Source organism: Myxocyprinus asiaticus, chromosome 17, assembly GCF_019703515.2.
Source record: "Myxocyprinus asiaticus isolate MX2 ecotype Aquarium Trade chromosome 17, UBuf_Myxa_2, whole genome shotgun sequence".
Taxonomy (NCBI): Eukaryota; Metazoa; Chordata; class Actinopteri; order Cypriniformes; family Catostomidae; genus Myxocyprinus; species Myxocyprinus asiaticus.
The window spans coordinates 11,659,833-11,684,622 of record NC_059360.1 but is presented as its reverse complement, the minus strand read 5'-3'; the positions used below and the strand labels follow the sequence as shown (position 1 = coordinate 11,684,622).

Below are 24,790 nucleotides of genomic sequence, written 5' to 3'. Positions count from 1 at the left end.
AATCTAATATACACATAATTACACATAACACAATATGCAAATAATAACATACAGTGTACAGTATACAATACACAATATGGAATACACATTATACAATAAAAATAGTATATATAGTATATATAAAATGTACAGTAGATTGTATTGTACTGTATTGACATTCAGGCTGTCGGTTGATAGTAAGTTGCCAGTGTGTTGTTAAGAGAGAATATAATTTATGACAGTCCGGTGTGAGATATAAGAGTAATAAAGTGCAGTGCTGATGTATTTGATCGTGGGAGATCAAGAGTTCAGAAGTCTGATTGCTTGGGGGAAGAAGCTATCATGGAGTCGGCTGGTGCGGGTCCTGATGCTGCGATACCGCCTACCTGATGGTAGCAGTGAGAGCAGCCCATGGCCCGGGTGGCTGGAGTCTGTGATGATCCTCCGAGCTTTTTTCACACACCGCCTGGTATAAATGTCCTGGAGGGAAGGAAGCTCACCTCCGATGATGTGTCTGGCAGTTCACACCACCCTTTGCGGGCTTTGCGGTTGTGGGCGGTGCTATTGCCGTACCAGGCGGAGATGCAGCCAGTCAGGATGCTCTCTACAGTGCTGGTGTAGAACTGTGTGAAGATGTGGCGGTTCATTCCAAACTTCCTCAGCTGTCTCAGGAGGAAGAGGCGCTGATGAGCCTTCTTCACAACGGCCTCAGTGTGGACGGACCATGTGAGTTCCTCAGTGATGTGGACACCCAGGAACTTGAATCTGCTGGCTCTCTCCACTGGTGCTCCATTGATGGTGATGGGACTGTGTTCTCTATCTCTTCTCCTAAAGTCCACCACAAGCTCTTTGTCTTACTGACGTTGAGGGAGAGGTTGTGCTCCTGACACCAGTGTGTCAGAGTGTGCACCTCCTCTCTGTAGGCTGTTTCATCATTGTCAGTGATCGGACCTACCACCGTCGTATCATCAGCAAACTTGATGGCATTGGAGCTGTGTGTTGCCACACAGTCATGTGTGTACAGGGAATACAGGAGTGGGCTGAGAACACAGCCCTGCGGGGCTCCAGTGTTGAGGGTCAGTGATGAGGAGATGTTGCTGCCCATTCTAACCACCTGGCATATACTTGACAGGAAGTCCAGGATCCAGCTGCACAGTGAGCTGTTTAAGCCAAGAGCCTGGAGTTTCTCATCAAGCTTAGAGGGCACTATGGTGTTGAATGCTGAGCTGTAGTCTACAAACAACATTCTCACATAAGTGTTCTTTTTTTCCAGGTGGGAAATCCATGTTTAAATAGAAATCCATTTAAATCCATGTCTTCAGAAGCGATATGATGGGTGTGGGTGAGAAACAGATCAATATGTTAGTCCTTAATTACTATAAAATGTCCTACCTCTCCAGTAGGTGGCGATATGCACAAAAATGTGAATCAACAATAACAAAAAAATAATAATAATTTGGAAGTGAAAGTAAAAGTGGAGATTTATAGTCAAAAAATGACTTAAATATTGACCAGTTCCTCATCCACACCTATCATATCATTTCTGAAGATATGGATTTAACCACTGCATTCGTATGGATTATCTTTATGCTGCCTTTATATGCTTTTTGGACCTTCAAAGTTCTGGCCACCATTCAAATGCATTGTAAGGACCTATAGAGCTTCGATATTTTTTTAAAATATCTTTGTTTGTGTTCAGCAGAAGACAGAAAGTCATACACATCTGGGATCGAATGAGGGTGAGTAAATGATGAGAGAATTTTCAGTTTTGGGTGAACTACACCTTTAACTGGCTTTTTTGATGTGTGCGTGCTTGCGTGCGTGCGTGCGACAATGTTAAACTAATTCCAAATGATCAAAACCAGATAACGTAATTCTCAAAATCTGATGACACTATCATTATCTGATCATTTTGACGGACTGCCTCTCATAGAATTGCACTAAGCAAGTCCCAACCCAATACGTCAGGATCTCATTTCAGTTATGCAGTGCTCCATAGTAACCTTGTCTTAATTAAACTACAATTAGACGGATTGTCTCTTTCATATCATAACAATTATAATACAGTAATTAGTCACTCTATTTCCGGGAATGATAACACCCGTATGCCAGGTTGTTTAAGTCCCTGTGTCATGAGAACATTAATGAGCTTGTCACTATGGTACAGATCAGAGGAATAAGTGCACCATACTGCCATCTAGCGGAAAAAGAACAATCGGTCGCTCTTTAAATAGCGTGAGTCTTTTCATATCTATCTATCTATCTATCTATCTATCTATCTATCTATCTATCTATCTATCTATCTATCTATCTATCTATCTATCTATCTATCTATCTATCTATCTGTCTGTCTGTCTGTCTGTCTGTCTGTCTGTCTGTCTGTAATATCCGTTAGTCTAGATCACGGATGAGATCCTACACAACAAAAGTGATTCTGCTACTGTGCTGTTCAGACTAGTGTTATTTTTTAATGATTAATACATATATATATATATATATATATATATATATATATATATATATATAATATATATATATATATATATATATATATATTGTCCTTGGTGTGCTGAAATAAAAAAGGCGAATTTATATTGATATAATTGGCTACTACTGTAATTAATACAATAATATTAATATCCTGTAATCATTTGGAGAGCAAAATAATAAGTGCGTCTGTTTGACGCATCTCAAATCTCTCTGTGACGTGGAATGACACAATCAGAGATACTGTGAATGATCCTTTAGTGAGTCGCTTAATTATTGGGAGGCGATTCTCGTCATACACAGAAATTATAATAATAATAATAATAATAATAATAATAATAATAATAATAATAATAATAATCATTACATCGCGTTGCCGCTATATGGAGGTGTCACCTCGGTCATTTCAAAGAGTGTCGAACGCTGTAACGAGTCGACTCGAATCACAGTCCCCCATATACTCATATAACGACTTTCCGCTAATGGTGATGTCATAAGGAGGTGCAGAAGTGAGTTTGAGTTTGACGATCAAAGAATACAATTCGGAGAGTCTGAGTGGCACGCGCACAGTGGTCTCGCGCACACGCGGCATTCTCAGCCTCAAATGAGCAGCGCGCGCTGAAAAAGCTCCCTTGCGTTTGACTGGATGCGCAGGTAAGACCCGCTCGATTTATATAGACCACGTCCAAAAAAGTATTCGTAGGTGCTGTTGTAAAAAATAAACTTCGGTTTTTGCTCGGCGGCAGCAAAACCGTCAACTATGGATTATATTTGATTCCGCGCGTAAATTTGTTGGTTTTTCGAAAAGTGGACAGGTTAAACGTGTGAGGATCTACAATACCGACTGTTGACGGCATTGAAAAAGAGAATACTGCACATCTTTGCTGACAGAACGACTTCTTCCACCGCGTCAAAAGCATTGCATGCGGATACAAGGAGCCTTTTTTGAGCAGCCTTGGGGAACTTGTTAGGCATACCAAGAAGCTCCACAAGAGGCGAATCTTTTTGTGCAATTCGTATAACCAAGGAATCATTTTGTGGATGATACTTATTTAATATGCTGGGATTCAATTGCAACTTCAAGAGCTTTTCTAAAAAGCAACCCCATGTTTATGCACAAGGAAAAGAAATGTAGATTCTGAACAGCTATCCATTCGTTTCCTAAATCAGCACTCCATTTGGAGAGAGTGCGGGTGCTGGAGTGAAGCGGTATCAACAGAAAGCGGATCATTTCAACCTAAATCATGATTGCACGGATACTCTACTTTTTCCTTTGGTCTGCGGCTTTTCTATCCAAGCTGCAGTGCGCTTCTCAGAGAACCGCAGACGGTCTTACTACTTTCCCCATGTCCGCGTTCATCAACAGCACCGATAGAAAGGACTCCAACCAAACCTTCAACTCCAGGCTGAAAAGGAAGACGCTCTCGGTGGATTTCGCCATCCCGTCGCTGTTACGGTATTACATGGCTCTGTTTATCAAACGCCCGCTTAACGGAGACTGTCTGACGTTTGACGGATGTTACACGGTACGCGCAAACTTACTGATGCGCTGCGTGCCTTTGCAGAAAACCATCGCCAGTTTGCTCGATGTAAAGTTGGCCGCAATGAATGTCAACAGATCCAGCACTGGACAGCTCCCGTACAGACAAATGCGGCCCGTGCCGAAAGTTTTGAATTTAGGTTTGATCAAAGCCAGTCGAAAGTCCAATCAAGTTGTGGTGGAGATCGGAGAGGAGATGGTAAAAACGGGATGTGGAGGATTGGATGTGTACGAGGACTCGCCGGTTGTGTTCCTGGAAATGGACCTAACGCGGATTTTGGAGTGGTGGCTGGGGGCAGAAGGAGGCCGGCTCAGGGTCCGGCTAATCCCCGAGAGGAAAGCGCAGGTCCCGGGGAAAGAGGACAAGTACTCCGCTGCTATCAGAGCTTCCGACGCTCGACTTTTCCTACACATAGCCTCAAGTGGTAAGCTTACAATTTTGACGGTTTGGTTACACTTTACATTAGTGTTCAAATCACAGTACAATTATACTGTAATTCCACTAATTACATATTACAAGTAGGTGCTGAGTAATAATAATGATCTGCTTATTTAATATGCTAAATGGGGTTGCTTGTGCTGTCGTACATTTATCACAGGTAATATGTGTGACATGGACACTGTAATGTAAAATGTTACCAAAGTGTGCGTAAAAAAGTTTGTTTAGCTCTGTTTTGGTTATACCGAGGTTTGTCACCTACACTCTTGACTAAAACTGACGTCACAACTTGAAAAGATTCAGCTGGTTGTGTATCCAACATAACTGTTGCATTGTATCGCACAGTTTTGTAAGTCTTGGCAATTCATTGGCTGTTCAAATGGGTGGCACTGCAACATCAGTGAAGACTACACACAACATCACAGCATTCACAAAAAGGGCCAGTTTTGCAGAACTAGATAAGCTAACATATGAAAAATCAATCCCACCACACCCGAAAGAGCCAAAACTGTAGACATGGAAAATGTTAGTGCTTTCTCATTTTGAGTTAGTGTCTAGATCCTCAGTGTTAACCTTAACTGCATGGACCACTGGATGAGCTACACTACAGGCTTTCATAGAGATGCAGTAATGATTACCACGTTGCAGTGATGATAGAGTCTTTATTTTGCCTAGTTTATGACATCTTTTGCTCAAATGATCTGAGAGAGGACTCTGTCCTAAGACCACTGAAAACTATAAAGTGCATAGACCCCAAAAGATAAGTGTAGATATTACTACTCCTGAATAAGAACAGTTTAGGTTCTAAAATACAGGCTTTGTTCCCAAATTATGGGTTATTATAATTTCAGAAGCTGCTGACCTTCTCAGTTTTTGATGTGGGTGTGTTACTTTCAGGGCATTTGTGTGGCCTTAGAGTTTTGGTAGTGTTTGTAAAGAGTGTTATTTTGTGTTTGGGGTGAGGACCATTACTTCTGCACAGTTAGATTGTTATATCTCGGTATTATCTTGTACTGTATATTGCATTCTAACCTGGAAAGTGGTGGTAAAGGCAAGTCACCTGTTATTGTGCTCTTTGAATGTGACACATTCATATTTCTCTTGTTTGTCTCCTGCCAAAGCTTTCTAAGTTGTTTGGGAGACGATTTGTGACATTCATTCAGACAGTCTGACAGCATAAGAACGTTTTTGTGATTTATGTGTCGAATACAGTATAATATGCCAGTATATTAATCATAGTCAGATTGAAGTTTGTGGTAGGGTATTTTAGCTCATGTATTGTGATTTAAAGCTATCCAAATCTGGTTGGTTCTGTGCTTTTTTAAGAACTTGATAATTATTCTTTGGTCACCCATCAGTAGCCCTCGCTGTGCTTTGATGTACTTAACCTTACATTGTGTTGCGGTCGAAAGTGACAGATTAACTTTTTTCTGAAAACTGTAGTTTATTTCATCCAGTTGGAATAAAATTCCATTATTTTGTCCACACAGGGCATCTGGATACACAATTTATTTTAGATAATTTTCATAAAATTGCATTGGCTTTTATTCACTTTGCTACACTTGTGGTGTTCCCAGACTAAAATGACCTGCCATAGGAAATGAATGGATTAGACTACAAAATACAGACATATTAAGTGTTCAGGAGCATCCCAATCCTTTAGATGTACATATATGTGGATGTGAGTTTGCACACACACACACACACACACACACACACACACACACACACACACACACATACATGTTGGTGCGGCTATCCTTATGAGGACTCTCCATAGAAATAATGATTTTTATACTGTACGAACTATAGATTCTATCCCCCAACCCTACCCCTAAACCTAATCCTCACAAAAAAACTTTCTGCATTTTCACATAAAAAATAAATAAATAAATAAATAAAAATAAAAAAAAATCATCTTTTAGTATGTTTTTTAAGTGATTTGAATTATGGGGACACTAGAAATGTCCTCATAAACCACATTTACAGCATAATACCCTTGTAATTACCAGTTTGTAACCTAAAAAAATGTCCTTGTAAACCACCCAAACCCACCATCACAAACGCACACACACACACACACACACACACACACACACACAAAACGTGTGTTGAGTGCCCTTTTGTGCATAGTCTTTCCATGTACACTCGTTGAGGGATATTTCAAGATCTACTTATCATATTATGTTGTGTTTGGGCTCGTTTGAATCAGGATAGTCTGTGGTAAGTTACAAATGTCATTGTCTATGTTATATGTATGTTTACAGAAGACAAAAAGACACTCCTGTTTATTATATTCATATGTGCTAATGGGAATTTCATTCACTAATACTCACTGCAATTTGGCCTCTGAGTGAAACAAATTTAGTAATTTCATTTTACTAATTGAGACATTTCCAACGATATATAACACATGGCTATCACATCTTTTTTTATGTTTTTACCAACTCTGAACATAATTGTTGTGATAACAAATTTGCAAATTATGAGAACAAGACTGTTCTAATTTGTCAGCAAATTAAAAAGCATTATTTAAGAATTGGTAGGATCAGCTATATGCATTTTAAAGTACAGATTCTAAGCTTTGAATCTATTTTGTTTAGATCAAGCAAGTGTATATTCATTTATTACATCATTATTATAATTTTTATTATAATGTGGCCCCCACTAGCACAGTATAAGCTCAGTTCAATGAATACTTTTATCTGTCTATCTATCTATCTATCTATCTATCTATCTATCTATCTATCTATCTATATATTTTTTTTCCTTTTTCTTTTTTCATTTTTAAATAAGTAAAAAAAAAAAAAGTAAAACCTGTCATAATTACTAAAAAAAAGAAGTTGACAAAAAGATCTAATCCAATCAGGGCTTGACATTAACACCCACCCACTTGCCAAATGTGGTTAGAAATCGGAAGTGGCGGGTAACTCCATCACCCTTACTAGTCACTTTGACAGGTGGCCGCAGCCAGAGCAATTTTAATGGTATAAAAATATTATAAGCATTAAATATGCTTCTCATTTCTGACACATGCATATCCGTGAGGCAAATGAAGCGTGCTTTCACGTGAACCGCCGCAGCGCACATCAGCGTGCTATGGAATCCATTTGAATTCTACTGAGAATCTTCCTCTTTAAAGCGTTATATGGAGGAAGCCGAACCACTCAAACTGATAGACAGCCCTGACTAAACTGCACTGAGGTAAAAAGTGCATCAACATCGATTACATTAGCCTAACCACAGTAATGTGGAGCCAACCATGGTCTGACTTGTGGTTATGGCCTGTTTATTACAAACGCCACTGTTAAACAATGGAAGAACAATGGTAAACTCTCATGAAGGCAAGTACAATTTAGAATGGTTAAAGGGGTTAAAAGGTGTTAAAATCTGGACTTCTACGGACAAATGGACAAATTATTGACAAAGTTTTCCTCCTGTTCAATCCTACTCCTGTTCTAACTGGCCATGTTTGTCTTTCAGTTTTCTAAAGGTGACTTAAATTATTAGTCTTGTTCAAATAAAATGTCCAAACAAATGCATGCAGTTACAGTCTCCAGTTACTTTTATCATTTTTTGCGGGGCGTGGAATTTTGGCTAGTGAAAATGCAGAGTGGCTAGTGACTTTAAAATACCACTAGCTACAGTGGCCGGTGAGCCAAAAAGTTCATGTCAAGCCCTGAATGCAATCTCTTGGGTTATTTTTGACCGGGAACACAACAGTTATTTTGTGTCATAAACGAACACAACACAAGAAAATGAAATAAAAGTGTTACAAGTGTTCTGCTGTATGGATAAGTTACCTTATGTGCATTTAATATGGTGAGCAGATAAATGATTATTGTAGAAATCCTTTATACCAATCTTACATTGATTACAACAAAGATAGCTGCAGAGTCTCGAGTGCCTCTTAAGTTATTTATGAAATTACAAGAGCTATAATCATGCCCCAAATGAAATAAACTGCCTTTTTCTCCAACATCACAATATTTTTCACTGGTTTAAAAAAAAACAAAAAAAACAAAACAAACAAAAAACACGTACTGAATGATGAAGAAGATACAACACAATGCTCAACTGAATTCGAAAACCACATCATGAATGCATGTCATATATCTTGTTTCACTGTGAGGAGTTCTGCACAGAAACAACTGCAAACATCAAATAACCTGTAAAAGGAATATCAAAGGCTTGTTGTTCCTTGCAGAGTGGGCAGTGTAATCCTTTAGTCTAGTTCCTCCCTGATGCCACTGGAAATTTCTCATCTGAGGGTCAGAAAAGTAATTAAGACTTCTCAGCCTCCCTCGGCCTGGTGCTTTGTGACATTGGCTGTCCTCTGCTGCTCTCAGCATTCTTCATTACAATCAAAATTTCCCCCTTATTAGCATGCTGTTCTGAGATGTTTATTTGTCCTCATGTAGTTTATATTTTGTACGATGAGCAGCAAGTGGGCATACAATTTATAGACAAATAATATAGACTGAGTAAACTGAGATACATACACATAGGACACAATAGATTTTTCTCTTAGTTTTTATTATTATTATTATTAGTAGTAGTAGTAGTAGTAGTAGTAGTAGTAGTAGTAGTTTGCAGACTCCTCGTAAAGGAATGGTTTACACCAAAATGTTGTCAGTGTTTATTCAACCTCATGTCGTTCTCACCATGTATTATCATCTTTCCTCCGTGAAACACAAAATGAGATCTGCTCTTTTCCAACTAATGGCAGTATACTGCCAAGCCCCAAAAAGGACAAAAAAGCACCATAAGGTATCCCATGTGACTTGTGCAGTATTCTAAGTCTTCTGAAGCTAATCGATAAAATAAAAAAGGATTGCAATAAATCTGTAAAATCTGTTCTTGCACATGAATTTGATTCAAATATTGTGGCATTAGACATGTTGCTGCAGGTTTGACATCACTGACGCAAAGCGCCATTGGTTCTCACATACCACATTATCAATCACAATGTGGAAAATTTGACAAACACAACCACAAGTGAGATTTGAGAGCTGTGGCAGAGTATTGTTGCTTGGCAGTATAAATCACCATCCACTTTCCTTATAAACTGTACAAAATAGACACTCGGACATTCTGCCTAAGATCTCCTTTTGTGGCAATGGGTAAGTGATTATTTATTTTTGGGCGAACTGTTCCTTTAACACTTTTTCACCCATACTTTTACTCTAACTGACTACTCTGGTTAGTTTTTGCCCCCTATTGAAAAGCTCTTTTATACAGTGTGCTCTCCTTCTCTGAGTTTGAGAAGATCAATAATCCACCTGCTTTGAACAGTTTATCTTTGAAACTGAAAATATTCAGTTCCAAGTTAAACCGTTCCAAGGATAAACTGTTCCACAGTCTGGAAATTATTGTTTGACCTGTTTCGACAATGTTTATGTGTGTAATTTGTTATGTTAAAATGCTTTCTCCTATCTCAGTTTAATGTGTGGAGACAACTGTAAGTAAGCCATTCGTAGATTGATTTCCCTAAATTGTAAAATACTGTGGATTTGTGGCACTTTCAACATTCAACATTGGCCCATGCAATGATGTGAGTTTGGGGCGGAACTATCTATTTGTATGAACAATGGCAGATGGGGGTGTATTTGTGAAACCTGGTCTTGAAAAGCTAAACTATGATTTTATGTTTTCAGGTGAGGTGGATAAATTATTTAAAAAATGTATGACATGACCCCTTTTAATTTGTTACAAGGCTAGTGTGCTATAGCAACTGCCACCAATAGCATATTTCGAATGTTTCTCACCATATATTGGCTGAGAACAGCACATATTTAGCCTTTTGTACTGGCAGCTGTGTTTTGGCCAGTATTTCAGAGGCTGCCTTGACTTTTGTGCATTGAGCATCATGAATAGCTTAGGACATGTGTTCCAGGATTTGTTTGAAAAACATAAGCCTATTATATCTGTGAATGAAAGACTTATAGAGGGAATGATGACTCGATGAGAACAATCAGAAGAATGCAATTTTTGTCAGGGTGTTTTTATTTTCCCTCAATGTCAACATCAATTGAGCTAACAGTGTTAATTATGCAAATTACAACAAAACAGCAATTTCTGGAGATTAGAATATTCACTTTGTACAGAGGTCTAAGGAATTAATTGCACACATGGAAAATGCGGTTTATTTGTGGTGCTTTCAATCAATCAATAGAAAATGTACACATATATTTCCGCTATATGAAATTCCATTTGCCGCCTGCTTTCCACAGAGTTGTGTGGAAAAAACAAGCGGCATCTCCCATCAGACATTTTTCAATCGTTTCAGCTGAGTTTACCTTCTCCTGTGGCATGACTGGAAGCGTATTGCATCAGCAGCGTGGGACACCCGAGTTCACGTCCCGTGTTGAAACTGGCAAGTAATTGCGTTTGCATAATGAGTTACGACTGCGATTTGGAGGTTGCGTTTTCCTACACACTGCCATGAACAAATGTCAATGGGGGGACTTTTTTGCCTGCGCTACTGAAATGTCACTCTGATATGTAATATTCAACTCATCACTCAGATGCCATTGACTCTTGCGTGTCATGTGACTGATCTTGTCATGTGACTGATTGCGCCAATCTACCCTGCGTTCCAAATGGGATACATCACCATCCGAAGGGCACTTTGAAGGGAAAACAATCATGATAGTCAAGATTGCTTCTAACAGAATTTCCAATAAAAATGACTTAAAAAGTCAGTTCCACATGACCAATATTTTTGAGTCCCACACCTTTTAGACCTCCAAAGCTCTCACAGTGGATGGCAAAGTCTTTGAAGGCAATAGAGCATAGAGATGATCACTTCTGAATTGAATGCACCCCTAATGTTTGGATGTATTTTCAGAGAGGAACATTTTCAACAATTAAAACCTTCAGTTTCACTCAGTTCCCTACTCAGAGCTATCGAATGGTTTCAAAAGACTTTAAATACAGCATGAGTCATTTGTTAAGTTATTGTGACTGTACTTGTTTCTGCTTATTAAGTCTTTTATATTTTTGGTTGGTTATATTGTTGTTATATTAGTGGTTAGGCTTAGGGTGGGATTAGGGGATCTAAATATTAATATGATTGTATAATGTAACTAAACTTTTATTAAACGCGCAATAAATCCGAAGATTGCCGAGCCTGTGACGGAATTGTCTGAACTGAGGTGAGAATGGCATAACAATGTCATTTTAATAATGTAGGCAAAAAGTGAGTTATGACTCATTTTTGGCACCCCTCTGTGGGCATTTCACCTGGAAAATGAAGCTCACGCTTGCCCTTACATTCAAAAACACTTCCCGCTTTGGCCACTGGGGGCAGTGCTTCGAATTTTGGTGAAAACAGTCCGAGTTTTGCTCAAGAGAAGTTAACCTTCTGTTTCCGAATTCACTGTGAGATCAGTCAGAACCCTTCTACATAGGGGAGCCTACAAGCTTAGCTTAAAATAGCATAACACGGTGGTCCCATAGACATTCTATGGGCAGTACACTGGCGAGGAGACAAGAGGCCATTTTTATTTTATTTTATTTAATGGATGTCTATGGAGTAGATGCGTCATTACGTTGAATAAAATGCTTTTGTGAGGAAATAGCTCACCATTTAATAAACTGACCAACTGTCCACTTATCTTCATCATGTTTTACACTCAACAATCCTTTTAGAATTAACAACTGTATGTGTGGAGTTTACTATGATAAAATTGCTGTTTTATAAGAGAAGACACGGACAATTTTGTAGGTGTCAGTTTACACCTCTCCCCATTCATTTGTATGGTGTCCACAATCGGTGACCTACTGTCGTAACACGCTAGCTGACTATTATGCTCTCTCCAATGTTAAAAACGTGGAGTTTGTTATCTCTGCATAGAAGATCTCTGGATCAGTCTGTAAATTACATAGAAATGAAGTGTGTTTGTGCTGCAAAGAATTACAGTTACTTAGTTTAAATACGCCTCAGCGTAATTTCAGCACTCACTGCCTCTACTTAAACTGGATTGCGGATGGTGAGTGAATGAGATGCAAGTTTTTGCGCTGAAAAACTGAGTGCAGCAGTGGAGCTACTGTTTACTGTATTGTATTTTTTGCAAAATTCTTTTGTAACCTTCCATTAGCATGTTTTAAATCAGTCCTGCTTTAGAATCAGAGCTATCTATAGTCATCAAAATAACATAACTACTTCAAAGTCAAAAAATTTCCTGTCTGAAACATTGTTGCGCATCTTCACACACATATGCTCACCCATACATGCATATTTTGCTTTGAAGCATGGTTAGTGTTCTCACAGGAGCCTTGCTCACTTTGTATATGCTGTTTTTGGCATTGCACTATCTGGTTGAAGCTCTTTCAAGGGTTTGCTGGAAACAAATTTTGCATGGAAGGCAGCCTTTGGTTTACGGAACAAGAGAAGTTGTTGAATCCTAGTGAAATCAAAGGCTTTTTAGAGGTGTATGTGAGGTGATAGTGCCGCCTCAACAGGGTGAGCATGTAGATGTAAGATCTTGAGGTACATGGAGCATCCAGGTTTCATCTAATAATAGGAAAGTGCAAGTAAGTAAGTGCAAATCAATTGGCTCTTGACTTTTCAAGCTTGTATCAATCAGGCACTCATGGAAAAATCAATATGGAGTTAAATGGCACATGGGTTCATTATTTATGTATTATTATAATCAATGAACTGGTGCGGCACCTGTCTACAGGTCCCAGGACATTGTCTCATTTTAATGGATCGATGTCTTTCAATAACGTAGATCCACTCAGTCTACAATTTATCCACACCTCTAGCTGTAAAAAATTATGCTCTGGGTATGGCACTAGATTCTAGAACTTATAGATTTAGGGCTTAAAGAGTCAGACTGTCTTCAACACTGTTTAACACTGTTTTTAAACCAAATGACATTTGATTTTGTCTCCAAGAACAAAAGTTTTTCCTGAGGTCACGGCTATTGGTACAAATTGCTCTATTAAACATATTTCTGAATATTTCTATATTATGTGTTTATTTTTTTACGTGTTTTTTTATGCATCTTTAATAAGTTCATTTAGATGTTGTTTTGAACTTTATCTAACATAGTTTTACAGAAATGTGAGAAAACATTATGTTAACTCTGTACTATAATGGAATTACACAAATACATTTTCCCATTGGGATGTTTTATAGATAGTGGCTTCTATTATATTATTGCATTTATTCATTTATTTGGAAATGTTTAACATAATGTAATTTCATGTATGCATAAATAACATATTCACTATTTGTGTTTGTTCTTTTCAGACAAAAATAAAAATGGCAGTGTTTTATTGAAAGGTCAAAAAGAGTGCACACTGCTCAACTGATTGACAACAGAGAGAATGAGCTAGGCTTTAGTGACAGTGAAAATAATAAAGAATATTGAAAAACACATAATGACTCACAAATGTTTCATTTGTAGGAGTTCCATGTGTATAAATACATACATTAATTAAAGAAATATTCAATTCAATGACGACAACAAAAAAATATATTTTTCAACCCTCATGCTGTATTCATTTTGTGCAAATACATTTTGTGAAAAATGACTGGCCCACTAAGATTGTTTACTGTATAAGTCTCTCATATTGCATATATTATCACAAGATATTGCAGTAGATTTTTTTATCAACTTTCTTTTTAATAATTAAATATAACATATTTTTGAAAATGTATATCTTTATTGATAGAAGGATTCACAGAACTGAGCTCATACCTGGCTAGTGGGGGCACTCTCTGCAGAAAACAACAACAACAAAAAATATAATAACTGCATAATAAATTAATAACCACTTGCTTGTTCTGAACAAAATAGTTGTCATTTTAAAGCTTAAAATCTGGATTTTACATATTCTTAAATAATGCTTTTTAATTTGCTGACAAATAAGAACTGTTAAGTTCACATCATTTGCAAATTTGTTATCATAATTATATTCAGAGTTGGTAAAACCAGAAAAAGATGAGATAGCCATGTGTTATATATCGTTGGAAAGGTCTCAATTTGTAGAATGCAATGAGCACATTTATTTCACTCAAACTGCAGTGAGTTTTAGTGTATGAAATTCCCACAAACACACTTGAATTTATAATAAGCAGGTGTCTTTGTGTCACGTTTTTCCTTATTACTTCTGGAAACATACATATAACATAGACAGTGACATATCGTAACTTACCGCAGGCTATCCTAATTCAAACAAGCCCAAACACAACATAATATGATAAGTAGATCTTGAAATATTCCTCAAAGAGTGTACATGGAAAGACAATGTTTTTTTTTAAACATTTATTTATTTATTTATGTATTTATTTTTTAATAGAGCTGTTTTATGTCAGGAAATTAAATAGGGAAAAAATACAATCCATCATTAGAACATAATCCACACAGGGTTAAGGTTGACACTTGGAAAGCTTTCAAGTAGTTTGATTAAGTGAAATATATATATATATATATATATATATATATATATATATATATATATATATATATATATATATATATATATATATATATATATATATTTGTGAGTAAAAAAAGAAAATATAATTTGCAATATGGGATTATATTTAAATGTTCCAGGGGATTGATTTGCTGTCAAGGAGTTTGACATATAATCCATCAAATATATTCAGATATCTACCAAAAAAAGCCTGGCTTAAGTGCTGACATTGATGTGAAATTGATCTTAAACCACGTCCAAAGTATGCTAAACAGTATTTGGAGTTATACCTTTCAAGGACACTATATGCCTGTTGTGAAACATTCTCTTACCAAATTGTAATTAGGTAGTTGACATGATATATCAAGTTGTGTCTTGTAGTGTGACATGCTATACTTCATCTAAAACTATTTTCGAAAAATGTTTTTCTAAATCTTGCACAATTACTCTACATGCACTTTTTATGACCTCATATTAGTTGAAAGACAAGGCAGGACTCAACAGAGGTGTGAGCAGACCTTTAGGTTTAGTAAAACATTGACGACAACAAACAGTGTTTGACATTTTGCATCACTGAACTTGAGCTGGGAATTATTTTATTTTTTTATGATGTTCACTAACCACAAACCCACTTTGCTCCTTAAAAGGAACACTGAGCCCAACAAATACAGTTACAGTTGCTTCCAGTTTGAAGGGACCCATCTTTGAAGAACTTCAATGTTTGGCTCAGCTAGCCATGCAGATAGATAAAATCAATGCATCTTAATGAGCTGCCCTTCTAACCTACCACTATCTGTCTCCATTGCTAATGTGCAGTGGTTCACTCTCAAGGGCTATCTGCAAATGGGCTCCTCTGATGGCGAAATGCATATAGCTGCTGCATAGCTTTACATCTGCACACTGGGAAATGGGAACAGATGTCACTATTAGAGATGTTGTCACAATGGATTGATGATTAGATGGATTTATGGACGAATGGATGGATTATTATATTATATTAAACAGGATATTTTATACACTCACTGAGCACTTTATTAGGAACACTATGGTCCTAATAAAGTGCCCGACGTGGTCTTCTGCTGTTGTAGCCCTTTCGCCTCAATGTTCGACGTGTTGTGCATTCTGAGATGCTATTCTGTTCACTACAATTGAGTTACTGTAGCCTTTCTGTCAGCTCGAACCAGTCTGGCCATTCTCCTTTGACCTCTCTCATCAACTTGTCTTTCCGTCCGCAGAACTGCCACTCACTGGATGTTTTTTGTTTTTGGCACCATCCTGAGTAAACTCTAAAGAGACTGTTTTGTGCAAAAATCCCAGGAGATCAGCAGTTACAGAAATACTCAAACAGCCCGTCTGGCACCAACACAGTCGAAATCACTGAGATCACATTTTTTTCCCCATTCTGATGGTTGATGTGAACATTAACAGAAGCTCCTGACCCATATCTGCATGCTTTTATGCTCTGCACTGCTGCCACATGATTGATTGATTAGATAATTACATGAATACGTAGGTGTACAGGTGTTCCTAATAAAGTTCTCATTGAGTGTATATTATATAGCACATGGATCACAACAGTATTGATTGGACATGTATTATATTGTACATGTCTAATCTAGCCATATCCATATGCATTTCGTCATCTTAATAAATATAATATAATTTATTATTAGTTGTTTTAAAAATTATTAAAAAGGCTTTTTTATGACTTCAAATGGTTCTAGCGGTTCTTTAGGGTTCAGAGAATCCAAGCTCAATTTTGAAGTTTTCCCTTAATCAGTGGTAATGCATGCAAGCATCCCCTAATCCTGGAGTTATATATGATGCATATATTCCTTTAACACAGGAGATTTTTCTGTGTGTGTGTGTGTGTGTGTGTGTGTGTGTGTTTGATTAATTGCCTTGTGCATGTGTTGCCTGGGCAGCATGGTGCAGCTTAAACCTGAATAAGTAAAGGAGTACTGAGTGGAATCTTCAGCCTTCTTGTGCTTGCTCAGTGTCTTAATTAACCAACTACTTGATAGTGTGTGTGTGTGTGTGTTTGTTTGTGTTGGCGGGTTTCAGTGGTTTACGAGGACATTTTTGTAGGTTACAAACTGGTAATGACAAGGATATTATGCTATACATGTGGTTTATGAGGACATTTCTAGTGTCTCCATAATTCAAATCGCTTAAAAAACACACTAAAATATGTTTTTTTTAATTATTATTATTATTTATATATATATATATATATATATATATATATATATATATATATATATATATATATATATATATATATATATTATGTAAAAATGCAGAACGTTTTTATGAGGGTTAGGTTTAGGGGTAGGGTTAGGGTTTGGGGATAGAATCTATAGTTTGTACAATATAAAAATCATCATGTCTATGGAGAGTCCTCATAAGGATAGCTGCATCAACATGTGTGTGTGTGTGTGTGTGTGTGTGTATACAGGTTAGTAAAAACCTGAGATCACCTACGTTGTGAGGACCAGCCAGCGGTCCTCACAAGGGAAATGGCATATTGGCTCTTACATATGAAAATGTAAAAATGCAAAAAGGTTTCTGTGAGGGTTAGGTTTAGGGGTAGGGTTAGGGGATAGAATCTATAGTTTGTACAGTATAAAATCATTATGTCTATGGAGGGTCCTCATAAGGATAGCTAAACCAACATGTGTGTGTGTGTGTGTGTGTGTGTGTGGGTGGGTATGTGGGTATGTACATGTAGGCCTATGCAAACATTATTTGATTCTACAAGGTGATTTATGAGCTTCTAGTGCAATGTTGCTGCATTACAAATATCTGCATCCTTTTCATTGGAATGCAGTGTACAATCAAGTATCACTCAATATTAAATGACCTTGCTGAGTAACTCTCAGTGCACTTACATAACAACAAGGTGATTATGTACATGTGGCATTCTCTCTATATACATACATTAGACATGTGAGGCTTTTATGCAGGTTTTAAAAGTTAAGCATGCTCTTTTAAAGGAGTCAATTCCATAAACTATAATTATAATTAGCAAAGCTACAGTGGCAGGTGACCCTTTTTTTTTTTTTTACAGTAATTACTTTCTTAATTCTTAAAGGCCAAATTTAAGAATACCTCACCTCAATAACAGAAGATAAGTGGGTAAGTTGAAGAGAATGGAAAGAATGTAATGATTACATCTCTACAATAAAACAATAAAAAAATAAAATTAGAGAAATCATAGATATGTTAAAAACCTCAAAAGATATGGATGAAGGCGGTCAGTTATACCTAGAAAAAGCTGTCCGTTAGCATTCCTATTCATTTCAATAGCAGTTGCTTGGCTGGCATTTGACCCCTCAAAAAGTGCAAGTCACTCATTTAAGAGCATGCTGGCAAAACATCTCCTATAAAACATTGAACTATTATACAACTTTTACACTTTAATGCAATGTTTTTATTCCTTCAAAATTCCTCGTTACCCTCCACATTTCCTTCCCTTTATAGTCCCCTCCTGTGCTCTGTTCTGTGCTGGTTCATTCCATCAGTCAAACCCAGATTTCTACCCAGTGTCTTGTTCTGGTGTTGTGCATGCTGCCGTTGGTCAGTTGGTGTTGTTGTTATTGTTTCATCTTTCTTTTCTCTTAGTTCTGTTTAGTTCTAGTCTTGTGTTTTGTTCTGGCTTCCATTTCCCCCCCTCATGTGGTGATTAATTTTTTGCAGAGTTGTGCTGTTTTCTGGGCTGTTTTGGTGTTCTTATTCTGGTGTTCTCTTCACATTGTGCCTAACAGCACTCCTTAATAACGAGTTTGTCCTTGTATTATCTCGGAAACGTCTTTGTATTTTTGTGTGTTTTTTTTTTTTAATTTTTATTAGTCTCACTTGACAATAACATAAAGCAGCCTGCCCACTGATGGCCATGCAAATTTAGCTGCCACTGTAAATGATTTAGCAAACTACCTACTGATTGGTGCATTTCTAACAGTGCTGTGTACATTTACATAACACCAAATCATTTGTTAAAAACCCGGCTGATAGCTCAATCAGATTGAAAAGCCTTCATGGACACACCTCAATTGGGAAAAAAATGATCTGATTGAGCTCAATACGAATGAATTTTCTGTTCAATTGAAAGGGGTGATGTAGAGCGAAAAAAGTCCATTAACCCTTTCGCCTAGTGCGATCAAACTGGTGTGATTACACTAGACTGGGCTCAGAGGCGTATGATCAAACCGGTGTGATCTGCATTCGTGCTGCTGTTTACCAGCAAAGAGGGACCGAAGCGGCTGTCATGAATAATAATGAACCAGCTTCTCAAATAGTCTTTTTAAGATCATAATATCTTCATTATATTTGTTACAAACATTCAAAGAATCACTAAATAAAAGTTTAAAGCCATTACCATCGGAGCTGACTGTTTTGATGCAGCGATGCGGCCATATTTTCTGATGTCAAACAAAGAATATATAAACTAGCAGAGGTGGAGTAGCCAAAAACTGTACTCAAGTTAAAGTACTAAGTCTTTTTAATTAATTACTCAAGAAGTAAAAGTTCTAATGTTAATAATTAATTGAGTAAGAGTAAGAAAGTATTGAATTAAAAGATTACTCAAGTAGCAAATTACATTGCAAAAATCTGATTATTAATTTGAACACCTTGTGTGCATGAATCATGTGCCTATGTGATCCTTTGTTTGAATTTTGACTGAGGATGTTAGTCCCTAATATTCTGCCTAACACCTTGTTTTTGGTTCCAGAGAAGGTTTGGAATAATGAGAGTGAGTCTAAATGATGACAGAAAATTAAGTTATGGGTGAACTATCACTTTAAGGATGCTTGACATATCAGGTTTGAAAATTAGAAGAAAAGTTTGGAAACGTTCCTTGCAATTATCACAGAAAAATCGAAATGTCTCACAGGCTCAATTATATTATTTTTTTATTATGTTGTATATTCTAGTTATGAATCAAAGCAAGATCATGCATTATTAATGCCTAATGTCACTATTTCACAACTTTATAAAGTCCTGCATAGATTCTTATTTCAGTATATTCTGTAGCTTACAGTATACTAATAAAAGAATTTAGATCATTTGTTTTGTGCAATAAAAAAGTGAAGCTGCACCTTATCTCTGTGTTTAGAAGTGCGTTTAGGCTTATTTTAGTTCAGAGCTTGTTCTCTGTTGTCCTTAAGAAAAAGCGTCATACGCGTGCTTTATAATGCATATGGTTGTTTGCTCGTGCTGCATTATCAAGCACACGATCAGCAGAGCAAAATAACGTTCTGTCTACATCAGAAGTGAGCGGCGCGGCACGATGTGACAAAAAAAAATTGCTCCCATTATAATCAATGTTTGTTGATTGCGATGACACATCGCTCGCATCCATTGTATACAGTTTGTAACATTGATTTATATGCACTTTTTTGGATATCTCAACAAAGAAAAAATTACAGACTTTGGTGCCATGCTCACGGTGGCTTTCTCAGCCTTTCTCCGCTTCTTCAGAACGCTACGACTTACGCTCTTCACTGAAGTTTTGTTTGGAATACATGCAATGCAAATGCAAATGAATATTTGTATCCAATTGCAAAGTTTATGGGACATATAAACAGTACATTCGGAATCTGCAATCAGATGGAATTTATGCAAATTGACAAAAATTTGTACATGTAAACAGACCTAGTGTCATTCTGCCCTGCCCTTATATGGATTGTCATTTATTATCAAATAAAATACAATTATTCACATTAAGACATTGTATCATTTACAATGGAAAATTTACAGCAGATGTACTCCGCATTCCGGTAGTGCCAGTTCTTGTTTGCAAGAAACACTTGAAATACCCTCTGGTTTCAAGGTATCACTTTAAGTCTTTTAAACTGTGGGATTCTCTAACGAAAATCAAAAGTTTATAGAAAATTTGCTGCTTCTTGCCGCAAATCTGCCACTGATCATTTTCTCTTGCAAATGAGCAAATTGTCCATTGTTGCCAAAGGTTTGACGGAGGTTCCCCACTACCGGTGAAGAGTTGCAAACTTCTGGCAAACATTTGTGGTGAATCAAAAGCTCATTTGCATGTGAAAATAACGAGCGGCAAATTTGTGGCACGCTGTAAAAAATTCCCCATAATTTTAACAGTAAAAGACTGTAAAAATGCTACAGTAAAAAAAAAAAAAAAAAAAAAAAAACATTGGTAAATGGGCAGTTACCTTAAAAAATACAGTAAAAATTATAATATATTTAAAAAGACAATACATGTAATTTTACAGTAAAATGTTGTACAAATTCAATTTTTACAAGTAAAAATTATGATTTTACAGTATAATTAATGGTAAAAAATTTATAAAATGTTTAACAAGAGAGTAAATGTACTTTTTACAGTAAATTATTGTTAAAATTACAGTTAAAAAAACAAAACAATAATCGGGCGTTCCCAGTATTCCCTGCGTTACCCATCACATTTCATTGTATTTTATGGGAATAATTATGTTTCTTCTTATTTTTAATATCACATATCTACATTGGGGTGTTCTGTGTTATATTTGATGTAGTTTAATGTTTACTGCATAATTTTAATTTCACATTTGTTACCCTGATTGTGTTTAGTGTTTGTGTGAGTGACACTGAGCACTGTCTCTACATGTTTATTGGTCATTGCTCTTGAAAAGGCCACTACTGATGAACTTCATGTCATCATGTGCCTTTCTGTAAATACTACGGTGAGTAACAATACACTATAAAGTGAAAAGCAGATTTTTACAGTTTCAGAAGTTTAAAGTATTAAGTTTATATAATTTAATAATATAAACGGTAATGCACCGTAAAATATATGGACATCAAAATTACATCCCGTAAAGGCTGAAGCGTGGTTACCGTATTTTTTACAGTGAATTTCTGGCAACCACAGCTGCCAGATTTACCGTAAATTAAACAGGGTTTTTGTTTTTTTTTTACAGTGCAAGTTTGCGGCTAGTTTAGATTTTTTTGTAAGGGATATTACACCACCAAAAAAGTTCTAACCTCTCCTTGAATGTTTGGTTCTCATCCTCATATGTCCACTTCAATTTCAGCTGTATTTAGCCTTGAGGTTAATTCTGATTGGTTGGACATAGTGATGTTATGTAACTACCAATGAGACCAAAAGTTATTACAACTGACAAGCCTTCGACAAAAATGTGTTTACAAAGTGAGACTTTGAGTCTCAAAACCGTCATTAAAGTGCCGCACAAGGCTTGTGAATCATGGATGGAGTGCCAAGGTTTTAAAGAATGCCAGAGGCAAGCTTTGCACTGAGAACTATCTCAGGTTAAACAACTTCAAGTGAGATGCTTCTGAAAATCCATCTAGAAAAATAGTAGTGTGTGTATAACATTGTTCTAAAAATGTCACAAACTCTTTTTGATTTGAAAATTGGGAATCAATGACTGGCTTCCTTGCAGAGTCTGAGTTTGGGGTGAGAATACATTACTACCAAACATAACACTACTCTCTTTTGCTAATGGTGTCTCTTTTTACTCTCAAAAATAGTGGTATTTATAGGAATAGATAATTCAAAAATGAAAATTCTGGCATCATTTACACACCCTCATGCCATTTCAAACTACAGTATCTTTCTTCCGTGGAACACCAAATGAGAAATGTAGCAAAATATCCAAGCTTCTCTATTCTATACAATAAAAGTGGATGGGGACCAGGGGCTGTCAAGCTCCCAAGAGAACAAAAAGCACCCTACAAGCATCATAAAAGTAGTCCATATGACTTCAGCAACATATTCCAAATCTTCTGAAACCATATGATAGCTTTGTGTGAGCAACAGACTGAAATTTGGAAAATAGCGGCTTGAACATTATGATATAAATAACTCAAAGAACATACTACGGGATTGGGTGCGTAAATGATGACATAGTTTTCATTTTTGGGTGAACTTTTCATTGAAGCCACTGTATCACTGCTCACTATGAGAAATGTGTTGCAGTGTTTACAGTGAGAAGAGAGAGTTCTATTACTGCAAACATAAAGGCAAGTTCAGTAAATTTGGCATGTGTATGATGCAACAAAGGCTGATTGATGTTCAGCCTTCCAGACATTTAAAGAAAGACAATATGAGAGTGGCAATTTGACAGTAGGGCTTTAAAGTCAACATAAAATGTTGTGAATCAGGATATTCAATGAGAAACATTGATTGGATTGTAAAGAGTGGATGTTCTGTACCAGAATGGAACCAGACCTTATTGCAAATTTGCAGTGGATTTTTCAGGACTACCACCCTCTTGAAACACTGCTTGTGCTCAATTTCGAGGAGGCTGTTTTTGACCAGGACATGGAGGCTAAAGGTCAAGTTCACTATCTTGACATATAGCAATGTTAATGCTTTATTTTTTTTTTATTTTTTTTTTCAGTATTAAAATTATTTGCCTTCAGTGTTGGGTAGGAACAGATCACATGCAATCTGGATTATGTAACCAGATTATGAAAATCAAATTCTTGTAAATTGATTAAATTATTTTTTAAATGTGCAGATTATACTTTATGGATTAGATGATGAAATTATTACATTACCAATCAGTCAAGGACAATAAGTAGTGTATTATTTAAACATTATGCTCCTAAATGTTCTGTAACTTGTAATTCATAATTATGAGGAGGTACGGTACAAATCATACATGTCTGCAACATATCTAGAGACATTAATCCATTATTGATTTCAAAGCCGGATTAAAAAAATAAAAAAATTGCATCCTATTTTTAATTTTCTAAATAACAACAATTCTCCTAAAATTAAAAAATACATGCATGTTATCATTGTCTGGTATTTTGGGTAAAATAGTGTCAGTTTTTCATGACCCTTTTGTTTTTCAGCAACTGACAAATAGCAAGTTTCTGTTTTGTGCTTTGTGTTAACTAATACTTAATACAATTATTGATTACATTTAGCAAAATATGCAATAAATAATCAGATTAGAATTTATAAAATGTATCTAAAAGATTATGTTACTGATTACAATTTTAATTTAAGAAGTAATCTGCTATACTCATCACTGCTTGTCATTGCCATTACTAGGGTCAGAAATTAAGGTGGGCTCGGAGCAAGAATACAAGTGACAAATATGCCCCAGTAATTCAAAATGTGATAAATAATACGTTTTGTTATCTGTAAAATCTCATATAAACTCAGCAAAAAAAAAAAAAAAAAAAAAGAAACATCCTCTCACTTTCAACTGCTTTTATTTTCAGCAAACTTAACATGTGTAAAATGAAATGAAAAGTAACAGTCAGTATCTGGTGTGGCCACCAGCTGCATTAAGTACTGCAGTGCATCTCCTCCTCATGGACTGCACCAGATTTGCCCTAGCCCTCACCCTCCGATCCAACAGGTCACAGATGCTCTTCGCTGGCCATGACAGAACACTGACATTCCTGTCTTGCAGGAAATCACGCACAGAAGGAGCAGTACGGCTGGTGGCATTGTCATGCTAAAGGGTCATGTCAGGATGAGCCTGCAGGAAGGGTACCACATGAGGGAGGAGGATGTCTTCCCTGTAACGCACAGCGTTGAGATTGCCTGCAATGACAACAAGCTCAGTCCGATAATGCTGTGACACACCGCCCCAGACCATGACAGACCCTCCACCTCCAAATCGATTCTGCTCCAGAGTACAGGCCTCGGTGTAACGCTCATTCCTTCAATGATAAACGCGAGTCCGACCATCACCATTGGTGAGACAAAACCGTGACTCGTCAGTGAAGAGCACTTTTTGCCAGTCCTGTCTGGTCCAGCGAAGGTGGGTTTGTGCCCACAGGCGATGATGTTGCCGGTGATGTCTGGTAAGGACTGCCTTACAACAGGCCTACAACCCCTCAGTCCAGCCTCTCTCAGCCTATTGCAGACAGTCTGAGCACTGATGGAGGGATTGTGTGTTTAATGCTCATTGATC

At 36.8% G+C, this 24,790-nt stretch overlaps 1 protein-coding gene across 1 annotated transcript in view; it reads left to right on the top strand.

The window, feature by feature from the left end:
* The first annotated feature begins 3,663 nt into the window (after positions 1–3,663).
* The window catches only part of LOC127455198 (ALK tyrosine kinase receptor), a 787,259-nt gene continuing 766,132 nt past the window's right edge, over positions 3,664–24,790 (top strand). The window contains exon 1 of the mRNA XM_051722881.1: positions 3,664–4,431. Within this exon, the coding sequence (XP_051578841.1) occupies positions 3,711–4,431 (721 nt within the window). The 5' untranslated portion in view covers positions 3,664–3,710. The remainder of the gene's footprint in view (positions 4,432–24,790) is intronic.